The 18,047-nt window shown below is 41.0% G+C and overlaps 2 protein-coding genes across 6 annotated transcripts in view; one reads left to right on the plus strand and one right to left on the minus strand.

Annotated features, from left to right (window-relative positions):
* Nucleotides 1–7,964, minus strand: part of unc13bb (unc-13 homolog Bb (C. elegans)) — an 84,509-nt gene extending 76,545 nt beyond the window's left edge. For 3 of the 5 annotated variants that reach the window (XM_017489507.3, XM_017489506.3, XM_017489505.3), the window contains exon 1: nucleotides 7,589–7,964. In XM_017489507.3, the coding sequence (XP_017344996.1) occupies nucleotides 7,589–7,610 (22 nt within the window). In that variant the 5' untranslated portion in view covers nucleotides 7,611–7,964. The remainder of the gene's footprint in view (nucleotides 1–7,588) is intronic. The other 2 variants (XM_053686943.1, XM_053686942.1) reach the window with 1 other exon arrangement.
* Nucleotides 7,965–10,460: 2,496 nt separating this feature from the next.
* Nucleotides 10,461–16,444, plus strand: stoml2 (stomatin (EPB72)-like 2). Its single transcript, XM_017489757.3, has 10 exons — nucleotides 10,461–10,666; nucleotides 11,638–11,790; nucleotides 12,028–12,127; nucleotides 13,169–13,227; nucleotides 13,332–13,433; nucleotides 14,029–14,163; nucleotides 14,804–14,948; nucleotides 15,079–15,158; nucleotides 15,823–15,951; nucleotides 16,194–16,444. Exons 1-10 carry the CDS (start codon nucleotides 10,622–10,624, stop codon nucleotides 16,329–16,331), a joined length of 1,086 nt encoding a protein of 361 aa, XP_017345246.1. The 5' UTR covers nucleotides 10,461–10,621; the 3' UTR covers nucleotides 16,332–16,444.
* The last annotated feature ends 1,603 nt before the right edge of the window (nucleotides 16,445–18,047 follow it).

Consider the following 18,047-nt stretch of genomic DNA (forward strand, 5'->3'; position numbering starts at 1 on the left):
TGACAGGGGACAGAGAGCATGCTCCACCCACACTGAAAACACGGCCAGTTTTGTTCCCTTATCTCTCGGCCGTGGATGGGTTTCCTGCCGAACGGGATCGCCGACAGGGTGATGGTAAAAAAGTAAATAAAATGAGGGAAGACCCGTTACGATTGTTGTAGAACCCCTCTGTTACGACTGACCCCCAGCAAGTTAGCCGTTCTGCGCTCGCACGGTGTAATCGAGAAGGACGTCAAAAAAATGTTACACCCATGATGAATGACTGACGGATCGGGGCAAGAAAAGGCTCTACAGCGGAGGAGAGATTGGCTTTCCGGGGAGGTCAGCGAGCAGGAACCGTGCAACAGGAAGCAGGAAGTGAGGATGGAATCACGTCACGTCGGCTTCTGGAATTTGTTATTTACTTTTGGCCGTCTGAAGAGAGAGCGAGGTGCGTGGACGCTTAAACTGCCAACAGATGGACAGAGGATTACAATTCCAATCTCTTTCCCTTTTGCTTCCACTTTATTTCTCGCTCTTTCTTGTTCGCGCAGTGCATCCTGCCCTACTTTTCCCCTGATAACAGCGTCAACAATTCTCTACCAGCGACCGAACCTATTCTTCTGCATCGGATAACATTTTTATTTTCTCCAACGCACTCCAGCAAACTCATCACTGTAGTAAAGCACAACTTTCATCTCGAATAGCTTGTATTGTACATCTGGGTCACTTGATTCCCCCCACAAAGAAGTGTAGATTGATTTGAACCCATGAACAGCTTTCAATATTGATGATAGGCAGATAATAAACCGTCCCTGCTTCGGGAAAATCTCAGGCCACAGGCACGGCTCTTTTTTTCCCTCCCTGATCGATCTTTCGACATGTTATGGAATGAATTTCCTTTTGCAGTCTCTTTGCCTTACAGTCCAACTGACATAGGTGTGGTCGGTCACGGTGAAGGAGGCGTGGCCTCACTGCTGTCGATCTCAGTAAAACGGGCGCGGCTTAAGCGATGTCAGTCCCAATGAAGGAGGAGCGGCTTACGTTCCTGCCTGTCCGTAAAGAAGACGTGCTTCTGTTCGTCAAGCTTAGAAGAATTAGGCGTGGCCTTCTTCCAGTGAGAGAGGCATGGAGTCTATAGGTTAATCATGTCATACTAAATCACGTAGCAAGAGTCTCATGGTAGTTTTATGACTGTTGTTTGATCTAGCTCTCGCTGCCAGGACCGGTTACTAACAAAAGACAAAAATGGCAAAATGTTAAATCACAATAAGAAGCTAATCTTAAAAAAAACAAAAAAAAAAAAACAAAACCAGAACAAATAAGCTTCTCACACCCAATAATTATAAAGTATACTCCTTCAGCAAGGCTGACAGGCAGAGAGGCCCCGCCTCCTTCACCAAAACTAAGCGACACAGAGGCCACACCTTGTTCACCGAGACGGACAGGCAGAGAGGCCACGCCCCTTCTCCAAAACTGAAACACAAGTTTATACATGTTAAAGGTTTAGAGATGCTCCTTCAATAAATATACGATGTTGAGGTTGTATATTAAGTATGTTAAGGTTACTGCCCTCTTACTGGTGATGGTATAAAGATTAACTCCATGGCAACACTTTATAACCGCCCGCTTGTATACTACAGGCACGTTTTCCTTCTACACGGAGCGAAACCTATTTGCTTTAGAGTCAGTTAGGATCCAGGACGGCCAGTTGGCCAAGTTTAATGTGTGAAGTGGATTAGAGTAACCACGCACACCTTCTTCCAAGCGACAGGTGAACGACAGTTACGTCTTCACCTTCAAGCTTGTGGTGCACGCGACTCCTTCCTTTACTAAAAGTAGAAACGTGCTGGGAGAACGTTCTGAACGACTTCGATAAAGCCCGTCCTGTGACGGATGACTGGAAAGACGAGAGCAGAACAATAAACAGGACCGCTAAGAGGAAATTAGCCTGGAGTGATATTAAAGATGAACGGGTGATGTTGATTTGACGAGATAGGATGTTCAGTTGGGCCGTGTGCACTCACGCCGGGTCTGTGTGTAATGACATCACCATAGAGATAGGCTTTGGTCTGGACAGAAATAAGGAAACTGAAGCGATGGGGTAAAGGAGAAGGTGAGTCATGTGTGTCAGTCACGCTCCGGACCGGGTCGTACGCCTTCCCCAGTCCTTAACTTCACCACTCGCTTCAGTAACTCGGGATCGTTTAATCGGCAGACACGCATCAAAACACACACACAGACACACAGGACCTCCCGGACTAGGCAGTTTGACCATTATATTAGTTAGCTCAGTGTTTGAATGCTATAAAAACTGATCATATTTCCTTTCTAAATGTGACAACGCATTTCAATTTGTGATAAATACATTTAAAACAGGAAACAGATATAAATATAAAATTGATTTAGATGCAGTTCATTATAATATGATTTGATGTCAGCTTTGAGTAAGACCACGCCTCCGTCACAAAGACTGACAGCCACAGACACCACGCCTCCTTCACCAAAACTAAGAGATACATAGGCCAAGGCTCCCCCATTGAGACCTCCAGGCAGAGGCCACGCCTTCTTAACAGAGACTGACAGACACAGCGGCCAGACCTCCTTCTTTAAGACTGATAGCAACAGAAGCTATGTCTCCTTCATTGAGACTGACAGGCACAGAGGCCACATCTCCTTCATCAAAACCAAGAGACCCAGAGGCCACACCTCCATCATTGAGACTGACAGGCACATAGGCCACACCTTCATCAAAACCAAGACACGCAGAGGCCACACCTGCTAAGAGACGCAGAGGCCACACCTCCTTCATCAAAACCAAGAGACGCAGAGGCCACACCTCCATCATTGAGACTGACAGGCACATAGGCCACACCTTCATCAAAACCAAGACACGCAGAGGCCACACCTCCTCCATCAAACCCAAGAGACGCAGAGGCCACACCTCCATCATTGAGACTGACAGGCACATAGGCCACACCTTCTTCATCAAAACCAAGAGACGCAGAGGCCACACCTCCATCATTGAGACTGACAGGCACATAGGCCACACCTTCATCAAAACCAAGAGACGCAGAGGCCACACCTCCATCATTGAGACTGACAGGCACATAGGCCACACCTTCATCAAAACCAAGAGACGCAGAGGCCACACCTCCTCCATCAAACCCAAGAGACGCAGAGAACACACCTCCTTCATCAAAACCAAGAGACGCAGAGGCCACACCTCCTTCATCAAAACCAAGAGATGCAGAGGCCACACCTCCTTCATCAAAACCAAGAGATGCAGAGGCCACACCTCCTTCATCAAAACCAAGAGACGCAGAGGCCACACCTCCTTCATCAAAACCAAGAGACGCAGAGAACACACCTCCTTCATCAAAACCAAGAGACGCAGAGGCCACACCTCCTTCATCAAAACCAAGAGACGCAGAGGCCACACCTCCTTCATCAAAACCAAGAGACGCAGAGGCCACACCTCCTTCATCAAAACCAAGAGACGCAGAGGCCACACCTCCTTCATCAAAACCAAGAGATGCAGAGGCCACACCTCCTTCATCAAAACCAAGAGACGCAGAGGCCACACCTCCTTCATCAAAACCAAGAGACGCAGAGAACACACCTCCTTCATCAAAACCAAGAGATGCAGAGGCCACACCTCCTTCATCAAAACCAGGCGATGCAGCTGCCACACCTCCATCATTCAGACTGACAGGCACAGAGGTCGAACCTCCCTTACTGTAACCAAGAGACGAATTTCCGTCTCGGAGATCGACAGCCACTGAGGCCGCACCTCCATCAACAGTGGGAGAAAACCAAACCACGCCTCTTTCAGCCTAATAACACAGTAAAGGTGGGAGTGCGTGCAGCTGGAATATAAGGTCAGGTGAATAAACTGTCAATCGAAGTGGAAACTAAAAAACAAAACATTTTGTTTAGTCACAGAAAATAACCAGAAACAAACAAACAAAAAGAGACAACATTATATCAAACATGCACTTATAGCATATTATTAAAACTTGTAAAACCTGCAAACGTGATTTCCGGCTCAAGGTAAAACAGCAAGAGAAACATCTCAAACCAAACGAACATCATGACGGACATCACGGCTGGAAGATGGAACGATATACGATCGATATCGTCATTAAATTCTCTCATAATATGCTTTTCTTTTAATTACATAAAAATATATACACATTTTAAATAATTACGATTTAACCTCTTTCAGTGTAAAAAAATTTTTTTTTTTTCCCCATTTACAAGAAATAAAAATAAATTTATTACAAATTTAAGTTTATTAATAATAATAATAATAATAATAATAAAAAGGTAAATTTTTTATTATTTACAAAGTTTTGAAAACCACATTGCTGGCAGTTCTGTGAGGAAACCTACAGCCCGCATCACGAGACACACAGTATCGCCTTCCACAGAAATGTCTTCGAGAATCCCGATACGATATTCTGGGTCGCGTCGCCCACCCCGACCGACACAGAACTTCCCCTCCTACTGCCCAATCAGCTTCAAGTCATATTCTACACAGTTCTGCACGCGATTCGAAATCCGGACGTGCCGCTCGTTCCGACTCGTCACGCATCGTTTCTAACGTTACGTCACAAATTCCCCAAAATTCCTCTCTGCTTTTCCGGCCACCGATTCCAACACGACACGGACGCACTACTCTTCACCCTGAAAGACCCGGATGGAGAAATTCCTTTCGCACCTTTTACACCTTGTCGTGGCAGGCCTCGAACGCAGAAATACGTGGGCGTTCACATTTTGGTACATTTTTAGGGAAACGTATGTAAATATTGGGAATATCGGGTAGGAGAATTTCAGCGGTTTTACTCTCTGAACAATTGTAGAGAACGTCTAAGGCTTCATTTGCTGGGTGAACTGCTTACGGAGCCCCGTGACTGACGATCTTGCACTTAAAAAGGTACTTCCATACTGTTCTTAATAAAGATAAACCGCAAACCAGGGAAAAATGTTCCGCTCGATAAACAGGGGTTACGATACGTGGTTAGAACGATCGTGAATAAATATCCAGTAAACTAGTTCATGAAGTCCGTCCTTGTAAGCGAGGGAGATTTCCGTTTTTCACGCCGCACGCGGTTATCGTTCGGGTCGTCGGGAGACGTCAGAGCCGCTTTTGTGCTCGTGGGATTGTTCTGTGGAGATTCGGTGACGGCTCATTATGCAGCACACGCATAAATAAATCTGGAGGAACAAAAAAAGGGAAGGGGCGGTTTGCCAGAAGAGTCGACTGCTGAGGTCCACCCACCTTCTCTTCATCACACACACACACACACACACACACACACACACAGCTGGAGCAATGAAACCGTACACGTCTCGTTCAGAGAGTTACCGCCAAGCACTGGGGATTCTGTTTCAATCAGTTACCAGAAACATTTCTCTCAAAGCGACTTCCGAGTGAGGTTGAAAGGATCCGAGTCGAACGCAGAGCTGTTTAAGGAAACGTTTGGGTGGGAAAAGAGAACGCATGCGGTTTTCCCTCTCGGCCAAAATGTAGACGATCCTTACAATGAACAGGATTCAAAAAAAGTGCGTGTATAAAAGACATTCGAGACGGAAAATAAAATAAAATAATTTTACTTTGCCTCAAACAGCACTTCCTGAAAAGGTTTTATTCCTCAATTTGCAAAAATGACATTTTAAGAAAGTCATATCCATAAAAATGCTTTAAAAAAAATAAATAAATAATGTGTTATCTGTTCATGGTTAAATTTAATGTTGTGAAACGTCCATGAAATAAGTTACTTCCTGTTATCACGTACGACACAGCAGCTATTAAACAAAATAAATAAATATAAATAAATAAATAAATAAATAAGTCCTTACAGAATTTCGGAGAGTTTTTCTGTGTTTATTGCAGCCAAAAATGCTTAATTACGTAGCGTTAATTTATTTATTTTTAAAATGTGCGACGCAATTTGCAGAGTTTTTTTGTGCGCCCCCCCCCCATTGGCGAAATCGTAATCACACGAATTGCTTTGCGTGGTCTTTCGCAGTGATGTTTGTTGGTAAATGAGACCTTTTAGCTGTACACGTTCCACACGTGGGCCTTGGCTGAACGCGCCTTGTGATGACGTCACGTGACGTGTCTTGCCCCTAATCCGCCATCATTTTGGAAATAAATAAATAAATAAATCGCAAGCTCCTCAGAATATTACAGCGTTCGCTTGAGTTCATTTCTGTGTTTGCCCCCCAAAAAATTAAATAAATAAAAAATTACAAGAATTTTTTTAAAAAAATAAATAAACAATTCACTAAATCCTGGGCCGTCGTTCCATCACTAACACACCTGTACAGGAAGGGAACGGGGGGAAATTACGGTTTAAAAATGAAACATTTTAACTCTTTAGGTCAAAAAGTATCATTATTTTAGTACAAACAATTGCCAGTGCTCAAAGTTTCACTTCGTTTCGTTTGAGAATTCACATCCTCGAGTCTCAGTGCCTCATCTGTACGCATTTCTCAAAATTGATCTGTGACAACCGAGAGTGTAAGTGCGACGTGACGGGAGCTCCATGTCACGTCGCCCTCGTCGGATCTGAAGCACAGAGATCGGACATCGGACCCCAGAACGGGCAGATGCTGATCTGGGATTGGCGACTAGCACCAGAGGAAAGCTGCTCGTTACTAAGAATGTGTACAGGACTCTCTCACACATGCACACACACACACACACACACATATGACTTTTTATCAGTGGACTCATAAGATCAGACTCAAGTTCTCATTTAGTCTGCTCTGGAGTCTATGTTCATTTCATTATTTTACAAAACATACACAACATAGATCAAGAAATTCTCCGTCTGTCTCCTTTATGTCCTTTAGTTGCATTTTCAAAATAACTACACATATACACATACATACATATATAAAATCGACATGTTGATTGTTCTTATGTGTACATATAAAATAAGGTGAGTCACTGTATTCCTTCATTCAATCTCAAACATGCTGTTTGGTGAAATGGACAGACTTCTCATTATAAGTACTATAAGTCATGCCCGCTTTCTTACACAAATACAGTAAGGATAATGGTTGAAAACAACATGTGGGGGGGATAAATAAATAAATAAACAATTTCCTTTGAGTAATTTCAAACCCCACAAACAACTACTACTACTACCACCACCACCACCACCACCACCCAAGCAAAAACCCAGATTATATTATATTACATAATTATATGATTGTTCGAATAATTCTGACCTTAAATTAAGATTTTTAAAACAACTTCTTTTTTTTTTAAAGACAGAAATTCAGTCGCGCTGAAGGAAACAGCTGGGAGCAGATGTGGAGATGTGGAGATATACCTCATATTTTCTAATTGTACCATTTTTGTTTGGAATATATATACACACACACACACACATGTTTAACACAATATATTCCTTTATAAGAAGTACTTAAAACTTATTTTAAATATAAGACTCATGAATTAGAATGAGAATACATGTGTTTGAACTGAGCTTCTGTAAAACAACTCAACTAGTACAACTTAATTTTTAAAAAAAATCATAATTAAAAACAAACAAACAAACAAAAAATCATATATACACACACACTCACTCACCTCTGACACACAGAAGAGACATGTCAAGCTCTTTACTCCGCTTCTGGTGATTGTTTTTATCAGGAAAAAGTCAGCTTCCCGTCCGGACACATTTCCAAACTCACTTTACAGTTTATTAGTCACTTTATTTGTTGCACTGGAATGATGAAGTGTCCTACAGGTGCCACGTCCAGACTCCCTCTGCTCCCCTCGCCATGATAAAAAAACAAACAAACACGTCGCTCTCACACCGAGGAAAAGCGGAATGATCCACAGGGCGGGACTAATCACTCTTAAATGACGTGAGGCCCAACCATTCAACTAAGAGAGGACTTCAAATGAGTGCGGGACACCAAAAACAACCGACCAATCACCAGCGCAGAGGGTGTGTCCTAACGCTAAATAAACATTCAGAAGGAACAGGTGTGACGCGCTGATTTCTAAAGTGCACCGCGTTTCCGTGGCAACCGCGTTCGCCTTGATAACTATTTACGGAAGTGACGTCTCTGTTTAACGAAAATTATTATTAGTATTATTTTTTTTTAAGTGTGTCAAATTGTACATTAAATCTTATTTTAGTCTACTGACTAAACTCAATTTGTTCCAACTCATTTGACGATCTGATGCAATTTCCATATTTTTCCATATCGTTTTATTTGTTTGTTTGTTTAATTATTTTCTAGCTAATGTCATCTCCAAACCAAAAGCTGAGTTTAATATGAAACATTAAATTAAGTTAAACATTTAATTACTCACACACTGACTTTTTGTAACCACTTATACAGTACTAGTCAGAATCACATTGGATATATTTATTTTAGTTAATTGAACATTTATATTAACAATAATAAAGGTAAATGTATTATTGAATACTTATACTAGTAACGTTTAGTATTTAATATGATAGCTATTAAATAAAGCTAATTTATACTAAATAATGTATATTATTATTTTTATTTTTTATCCTACATTCTGGTTATTATTATTATTATTATTATTATTATTATTATTATTATTATTATTATTATTATTTATATTGGTGGCAGTAATCATGATTAAACAATCTCTCTCTCTCTCTCCCTATATATATATATATATATATATATATATATATATATATATATATATATATATATATATATATATATATATATGTATGTATGTATAAAAGTAGTTATAAACAGGATGTAGGATGTATAAACAGGGCTTCTTTTTAATAAAAACAGGTCCATTTGATTAAAAATAAAGCATTAAAGTGTATTACATCATTATTACTGCAGCTCAGCTCCACTTTCTGTTCACATGAACCCAAGCTGAGATCTCCACTGCATGAGCTTTCCCCTAATTTAATTAACCACGGCTCTCTGGCCGACTGTATGCTGTATGACAGGAGTCTGGTGACTGTGACTAACAAGTGTGTCTGATTATGTCTGATATTTTAATGCACACTGGCAGTTCTCTACATCTCTAATCTAGTACATGACAACACACGATGGTTATTGCTGCGTTCTTATAGCTGATGTAACAAGGACAGCAGATCACATCAGCTGGTGACTTTGCTTTAGACAGCTATCTTTGATTGATAGTTTAATGGTGATGAATTCTGATCTCTAATTTGACTACTGCAATACCAGAAAATAGTCTATCTTGTTTATAAAAGCCCGTTAAGCTTGGTGTATCAACAGACATATCAGAACATCAATATGTTAGTTACGTAGGTGTGGTGTGATGCTGTGGAGATACTGTTACCACCCTAAAGTTGAATATTTCTCTACAATGGAACATCTAAAAGGTTTTCTTCCTCTTAGACTACAATTTAAATAGTTACCATTTAATGTTGTGGTAAAGTCTGTGAAACAAGTGAGCTCCTGTTATCACTTAGGTTATAGTGATATATACAGCTATAAACAGCCGTTTCCACACCAGACAGTAAATAAGACAAATGTTCAATTTGTTATTTTACTGAGAAACCAGAAAACGCAAACTTTTTTTTTTAAATTCTGAAAACTTTCCCATGATGCAAAAGTTAATGTTACGACTTTTACCTCTGACAAAGCTCTGACACTGGAGATTCATTCCATAAATGTTCAATAAAAACCTTCTTATAGAAAACATCATCAACATATCCACAACTACAAACCTTTATTTTATTTATTTTGTTTATTCTGATTATGTGGAACATCTGCCATACATCCAAGTGTATGAGTGGATTATTATAAACCTGCGATTTGAGTTGCAGCTGCACTATTGTCAGAGCTGCTCTTACTGAAAATTAATCAACACCTTCTGACCAATCAGAATTGAGAAGGTAGTCTCTGCTTTTCTAGACAGACTGGTTTCTCCAAATGACCAAAACAAACAAACAAACAAACAAACAAACAAACAAAAACAACAGATCCTACTGCTGATAAAATAAGGAATTCACTAAGTAGTGCACTATATTGTGTCCTAGCAATGCTGAGATTTGTGTGTGTTTTTTCTTTTAACTAACTTGACTTATAAAAAAAAAATGTTTAAGAAAGAAAGAGAAAAATAGAGGTAGTGAAACACAGTCCATCCTGATGGTTTTGAGTCCTGCTAATTCAGATTTTTGACGTAAACAACAACGTTTGAAACAAACACCCGGAACGACATGTTGATGCGTTGTGTTTCCAGCACGTGGCCGGACCCATTTTAGCACTGTACCACTCACTGACGTTGAAGTTTGCACTTATTTTCCGACAAACCCCGCCTCGTGCGCTATAGCAGCCTATTAGTTCGTGAGAAGACTGCCGATTGGACAATAAACTATCCAATGGTTCAGCGCGCACGCGCTTTTGCCGTTCAGAAATCATTCTTCCATGATGACGCCTGGTCAAACCGACCAATCCCAGAACAGGAAGGCGGGGTTTGTCGGAAAACGGTTGGGAGAAACGTAGCTCTGATGTAACCGGTCGCAACTTTTAGCTAGCTCAAGTGTGGAGAGGTTCGTGTTTATAACTGAAGGTTTAAAGGTGTGAAAAATAATTGAATTTATTATTTTAGCACACAAAAAGTGCTTAATATTAACACAGTATGCTAAGGACGGTAGTGTGTCGGGCCGGAAGTGGGCTTCTAAAGGTAAGTGACATTTGCGAATGACAGCGCGAGCTCCTCATGTGAGAGAGAACACAGAGTCAGGATTTCAGTTTCATGCAGAAATATAATTTATCATGTAAACATCTCCAGGACTGTACTGTGTAGTGGGATGTTCCAAAGGTTGTTTTTATCTATCTATCTATCTATCTATCTATCTATCTATCTATCTATCTATCTATCGTCTCTGTGTATCTACCTGTTTCTGTCTGTCTGTCTGTGTATCTATCTGTTTCTGTCTGTCTGTCTGTCTGTGTATCTATCTGTTTCTGTCTGTCTGTCTGTCTGTGTATCTATCTGTTTCTGTCTGTCTGTCTGTGTATCTATCTGTTTCTGTCTGTCTGTCTGTGTATCTATCTGTTTCTGTCTGTCTGTCTGTGTATCTATCTGTTTCTGTCTGTCTGTCTGTGTATCTATCTGTTTCTGTCTGTCTGTCTGTGTATCTATCTGTTTCTGTCTGTCTGTCTGTGTATCTATCTGTTTCTGTCTGTCTGTCTGTGTATCTATCTGTTTCTGTCTGTCTATCTGTTTCTGTCTACTTATCTGTCTATCTGTCTATCTATCGTTCGTCTGTCTATATATCTATCTATCTATCTCTATCTCTTTGTCTGTCTGTCTGTCAATCTGTCTGTCTATATTTCTATCTATTTCTGTCTGTTTCTGTCTATCTATCTGTTTCTGTCTGTCTTTCTATCTGTTTATGTCTATCTGTCTACCTATCTATGTCAACTGTCTATCTATCGTTCATCTGTCTGTCTGTCTGTCTATCTGTCTGTCTGTCTGTTTATCGGTCTGTCTATCTCTGTCTCTCTGTCTATCTCTGTCTATTGTTCATCTGTCTGTCTATCTATCTACCTACCTCTTCTGCTAGTTTAAATGTAAATTTTTACCCGTAACCTATTTGTGTCTCTAAAGACTCTGTGTGTGTGTGTGTGTGTGTGTGTGTGTGTGTCTAGCACCCATGCCGGTCCGTCCCGGTGTTTTGGGGGACTCGAGCTCAGCAGCGATGGGCATCCAGCCTTCCCATGAACACGGTGATTCTGTTCGTGCCGCAGCAGGAAGCATGGGTGGTGGAGAGGATGGGCCGCTTCCACCGAATACTCGAGCCTGTAGGTTATTAATCTGTACGCTCGCTCACTCGCTATGTAGTATTACTCTCATCGGTTCCTAGCTTTTCAGACACCCTGTAGATGAAGACAGTTGTAAGCCTGAAATGAATAAATGTGTCTAGAATAAGTTTAATAGTCTTGTATTTGTTGTATAATCATCTCATATTGAGAAACACTGTACTGTATTAAATAACTTGTTCAAGATATCCTCACTAAGACATCGTATCATTCCTCCAGGGGCTGAATGTATTAATCCCGATCCTGGACAAAATCCGCTATGTGCAGAGCCTTAAAGAGATTGTGATCGATGTGCCAGAGCAGTCTGCTGTAACTCTCGGTGAGTAGGAAGAATCTTTTTCATGCCTCTGCCTCTAAGTGCAGGAGGCATAATGCTGTTCGTTTTTGTCCGTCCATACAGATTACTGGGTATGTAACGAGTGGATTCGATTTACGATACCGGCTTCACGATTCGATTCGATCCGGTTCTCAGAATATTTCGGAACGAAATTTGAACGAAGGAAAATTATGACTGAAAAGACTCCAAAAAATGATTATTACCGAATCATCAACAATGCCAAACAACAACAACAAAAAACTGCTACGAACAGAGGTTTAAGATTGTAAACAAAATGTACTACAAGTTCACCAGGTCTTAAATAAATATACATAAATGTATAAATTCTCCCAAAAATTGTATTAAATCAACAAAGTCACTGACCCGGGGGAAATGTAACGAGCAGCACCCGAGGCATAGTTTTAACTGTAAATAGAGCTCCAAAGTCGGCTAAATCGCCCGTCTGAATTCCGCCACCTCCACGAAGGAACGCGATCATGTGACCAGCATTTTCTCTCTATGCGTTTTAAATCAACGCCTTGCGCAGATCGGGACCTCTGGTGTTCAAACAGTGCGACTGCATTACACGCGTAATGAATAGAATGCGGATTTCCACGATACGAGTCCCACGTTCCCTACAAAGGTCACGTGTTTTTGCTTCAGGATGTACCGTTACACCCCGTGCAAATTCATAACAAGAATAATTAGACCGTTGGCTTCGAGTTCTACTTGTTTGATAGTTTTTCACTTGAAGTTTTTTTAAAATGTTTTCCGGACACACGGGACACTCTTTTATTTATTTAATTATTTTTATTTCTTCGTGTTATTCATGTAAGAGATAAGAGCTCAGCCTTGATCAGGATCAGTTTTGTGTATGAATATCTACGACTCAAATACAGAGATATTTTAGGATTCGGTCACAGTTTCTGAACCTGAGCCTGAATAAAAACGAGTTGATTTTTTTTTTTTCCTTCACATGAATCAGGTAATCAGTGTGTTTTTTTTTTTTGTTTGTTTGTTTGTTTGTTTTTCCCCGTCTATCAGACAACGTGACACTACAGATTGATGGAGTTCTGTACCTGAGGATACTCGACCCCTTTAAGGTATGTCCTGAGACACGGCACCGTGCTTGATGACCCGTTCGATATATTTGATCTTGTGTAATTCCTTTTTGTTCTTGTTTTTTTTTTTTTCTGTCCTACTCCAGGCCAGTTACGGAGTCGAGGACCCCGAGTATGCAGTGACCCAGCTGGCACAGACCACGATGAGATCGGAGTTAGGAAAACTCACTCTGGATAAAGTTTTCAGGGTAAACCCCCCCCCCCCCTTATCTTTATGAAAAACCCAATCTGAGAGTGCAAACGTTTGTATACAGAAGGAAGTTTCATTTACAGCAAAGACATTTAGGGTCACATATCAAGATTTCAATTTTAACAAATAATGAGCAAAATGTGTATATGATTAAAAATCTAAAAAAGGTGTTGGGGGGGGGGGGGGGGCAGTTACACCCTCCACCACCCTTTGCATCTTCCAGATTTTCTCTACGTTCCTCTTAGATCCATATTTCTTAATATGACTTCTTTTCATCTACAAAAAATAAAAGTAGAATTCGTTGTGAAAAAAGAGGGGAGGGTGTACAAACTTTTGCACTCGACACGGGTTAATACTTTGTCTTCGGCCAGTTTGCTCTAAACTACATATGTCAAGGTGGCCACTATGGAATGAAACACTTGGGGTCATGCTGTTTCAGGAAAACAATCAAAGTCAGGGCGGTGTGACGAAGCGGAGCTACCGTTACCATGGCGACGTTGATTATTTTCCTATAAAAGCGTGTCATGTAGTGTTTTTTAAACACCCCCCACTTTTACACCACAGGAAATCCATTTGTCACTTTTGTTATTCAGGAGAGAGAGTCGCTGAACGCCAACATGGTGCACTCCATCAACCAGGCGTCTGATTTCTGGGGGATTCGCTGCCTGCGCTACGAGATCAAGGACATTCACGTCCCACCGCGCGTCAAAGAGTCCATGCAGATGCAGGTGAGAACGGACACGCTCTATAAAAGGACACCGACCGTCGATGACAGTCCCCCGCGAAACTATTTCGGAGCAGCCGATTGGATTGTTTTTGTCGAACAAAAGATGAGTACGAGAGAGTCTAGGATTTCAGCCTGGTATTTATTTCCTGGTATTTCCACGTGTAGACTTGTCAAACGGCATTTCGTATCAGACCACCCAATGTGTAGGCGAGCAAAAATATTGGAACACACGACTGACCGGCGTTATAGGAGAAGACTCAGAGGTGTTCTCTTGGCTAAGGGAGGTAGTGCTGAAGGGAAGTATTGACTTAAAGGGTGCCAAATAATTGTTGCACACCTATATTTAACAAATGTGTTTTTAGAGCAGAGTATTTTTGTGATTTAAAAAAAAATAAAAAAAAATAAAAACATCAAACGATAAAGACAACCTGGTTTGCTCGTATTTACCAAGGGTGCCAATATTAACGGAGGGCGCTGTAGATCAGAATCTAAGTACGATCGAGGCGATCGAGCGTGCAAGGATTCGGACCTGCTAAACTCGTAGCTATTACCTTCCATTACATTTTCACCTCTTTAGCCTGGGATAAAAGGGAAAAGCGCGAAGGTTTACGGTACGGTGCTGACGTGCGACTCCTGCGCAGGTGGAAGCGGAGCGGAGGAAGAGAGCGACAGTCCTGGAGTCGGAGGGAACGAGGGAGGCGGCCATCAACGTGGCGGAGGGACGTAAACGAGCGCAGATCCTGGCTTCTGAGGGAGAGAAAGCAGAGCAGATCAACAAAGCTGCAGGTGCAGTTAAAGCTGTGTGTTAACAGTGTGAGATACAATAGGAGAGGCGAGAACACCTGTCATCGACAAGCAGTGTGTGTGTGTGTGTGTGTGTGTGTGTGTGTTGTACTATGATGTGTTTGTATTACAGGAGAGGCGAATGCTTTGTTGGCTAAAGCGGAGGCTAAAGCTCAGGCCATTAGGCTTCTCTCTGATGCGCTGACTAAGCAGGTACGGTACTGTGTGTGTGTGTGTGTGTGTGTGTGTGTGTGTGTGTGTGTGTGTGTGTGTGGAAATGGGGAATTATTACTTTTTTATCATTATCATTGTACGAAAGCTTCAAGTGCGGTTAATTATTCGTCGTGCTGTACGTGCAAAAAGACGACTGTTTGAAGCCGTGGGCTGCGTCCCAATCCGCGTACTTACCGTCTATATAGTAGCTGAGATGCATGCATTTCTCCTACTATACAGCAGGTAAGTACGTGGTTTGGGACGCAGCCGTGCTCTCTTGTTTGCCGTCAAACGGTCGAACGCTGCCGTGTGTGTACGTGTCCTGTCGCAAAATGCGGTGAGAACTCCCGCACGACGCTAACAGTGTGATTAAGGTGTGTACGTGTCTGTAACGCACGTCGATAATGCGACTAAAACAGGAATCCTCCACACGTCGTAATTCAATTTGTGTTTACTTCGAGTAGGACTTTAATCGGATAGAGCACCCGTAGCACATTTTAAATGCAGCTTTAGTGTAATATTTTCTTTATTTTCTTCATGACACTGATTTGGTTTTTTTTATTTTTCCAAAATGCAGCCTTTACGTCGTGCTGCGCAGTGTTCTACAGGACCGAGTTATGTTGAGCACGTTGTACTATTTTGTGTGTGTTCTTCGTTTTATCAGAATGGAAACGCAGCGGCGTCCCTCAGCGTTGCCGAGCAGTACGTCTCCGCTTTCTCCAACCTGGCCAAACAGACGAACACCATCATCCTGCCGTCCAACACGGGAGACATCTCCAGCATGGTCACACAGGTCAGCCTCCGGCACGCTTTCATAACCAAGGATCAGCCTTTTCCGCTTTATTTTCCACCAAATATGGAATTTTATATATTAATCAAACGGGAAAATATCGAAATATTTCATAAACCGCTACCTGAAAACACAGTTAAAGATTTAATATTGTAGTAATTCTCTACTAACGTTCGAATGTTTGATCAAACCCGGAGCTCAGGGATTGTTATCCTCATCCTTTTCTCCCTCTGTCCTGCTTTTAGGCCATGGCTATTTACGGGACTTTAGCCAAGCCACAAAGCCCCGGCTCGGCGGAGGTGGATCCCGTACACACGGACGACGAGTTCCAGTTTAACGCGGTGCCCGAGACGACGAGACCCGAGTCCTCCTCCGGTCAATAAGATCGACGCGTTTCCCACTTTTGGACATGTTTATTCCAAAAACAAATCCTTTGCCATTCTGTTAAATATGTACGTAATTGAAATAAAATTACATCATTTTGCGAGCCGTTTAATTTTCTATCTTGTTCAGTTATGTTTCCTGTGTGCAGAATAAAATATTGTCTATCAGTAGTGTGGAAAATAAAATGTTTTCCCCTTTTATCCAAACGTTGGATAAGCGTTTCGATCCAAACTAATGTTGCACACAGATAAGGACGGCGTATAGCTGCCAGTTTAGCATCGTGTGGACTGCGTGTCTAATCCATCACACAGTCTTCAAACTAGCAAAGTTAAAAACAGTTAGGTCCTCAACACAGAGTTTGGCTTCACTCAGAACACATAACGTTCAGACTCCGATTCAGTAGGAGGCGTGGCCTAAAGTGTGACGACTGATTAATATGTAGTGTGTGTGTGTGTATATAGACTACTGGTCAAAAGTTTAGATACATTCATTCTTTATTTTTATTTTTTCCCCACGTTTTAGAGTAATAATAAAGTCATCCAGACTCTGGAGGAACACAAATGGAACTATGGGAATTATGTTGTGATAAAAAACCCCAAATAAATCAAAATAATTTAATATTTTAACATCTTCAAAGTAGATGTTGTTTTCGCCGAGAATTTCCAGAAATGTATTCTTGGCGTTTTCTCACCGGATTTCTTGAGGAATTTCCCCGAGATGATTTTTAAACAGTATTAAAGGAGTTCCCACCGACGCCGGACTCTTATCGGCTGCTTTTCGGAAATATTTCCCTCCGAGTCGTCTGTTTAAAAGAAAAAGAAGGTTTTTTTGGTAAATAAAATTTTAGTTTTCTAATGAAAGAAATGAATACGTCGGCACGACTAAATTTTTGTCTCTGACACCGATTTCACACATTTAATCACACACCTTCAGATCAAACGGTTTTTAACATCATGAGAAGCATTTCAGCTGTGTCCACAAACTTTTGACTGGTAGTGTATATGTGTATACATGTATAAATGTATATATATATGTGTGTGTGTGTGTGTGTGTGTGTGTGTATATATATATATATATATATATATATATATATATATATATATATATATATATATATACACACACACACACACACACACACATAGTCCCCTCCAAAACTATTGGAACGGCAAGACCAATTCATTTGTTTGAGAGATTTGAGATGAAAAGATGGATATGAGACGAGAGTTTAGGCTTTAGCTTTTATTTCTTGGTATTAACATCTAGACGTGTTAAACAACAGAGGCATTGCACAAACATTGTGTATAGCCAATACAACAATTTGGAATGTCCTGAAAAAGAAGGAAACCGCTGGTGCAACAGACACCGAAAGGGGCAGCCCAATATTTTGAAGTTTTCTGAGAGGGGATATTTATTTAACTTTTTTTTTTTTGGAAGGAGTCTCCAGTGCCAGCACATTGTAAAATTCAGAGGTGAAGCTGTAACTGTAGGGTTTTTTTTAAAAAAAAATTTATATCCTTAAGACGGACAAGTTTACGCGTTCTATTTTCTCAGCAAAATGTCAAGTTGTACTTTTTATCGTATTATCTTTATTTTAAAGAAAGAGGCTGTTTAGAGGTGGATAACAAGTGAGGGGAGGAGCTAACCCATTCATTTTAAAATCAAATGTTTGTCAATTTTAGTTGTGTTCCTTTAAATATGTAAGTTAGTTACCA

The sequence above is a fragment of the Ictalurus punctatus genome, chromosome 16 (genome assembly GCF_001660625.3).
Source record: "Ictalurus punctatus breed USDA103 chromosome 16, Coco_2.0, whole genome shotgun sequence".
Classification (NCBI taxonomy): domain Eukaryota; kingdom Metazoa; phylum Chordata; class Actinopteri; order Siluriformes; family Ictaluridae; genus Ictalurus; species Ictalurus punctatus.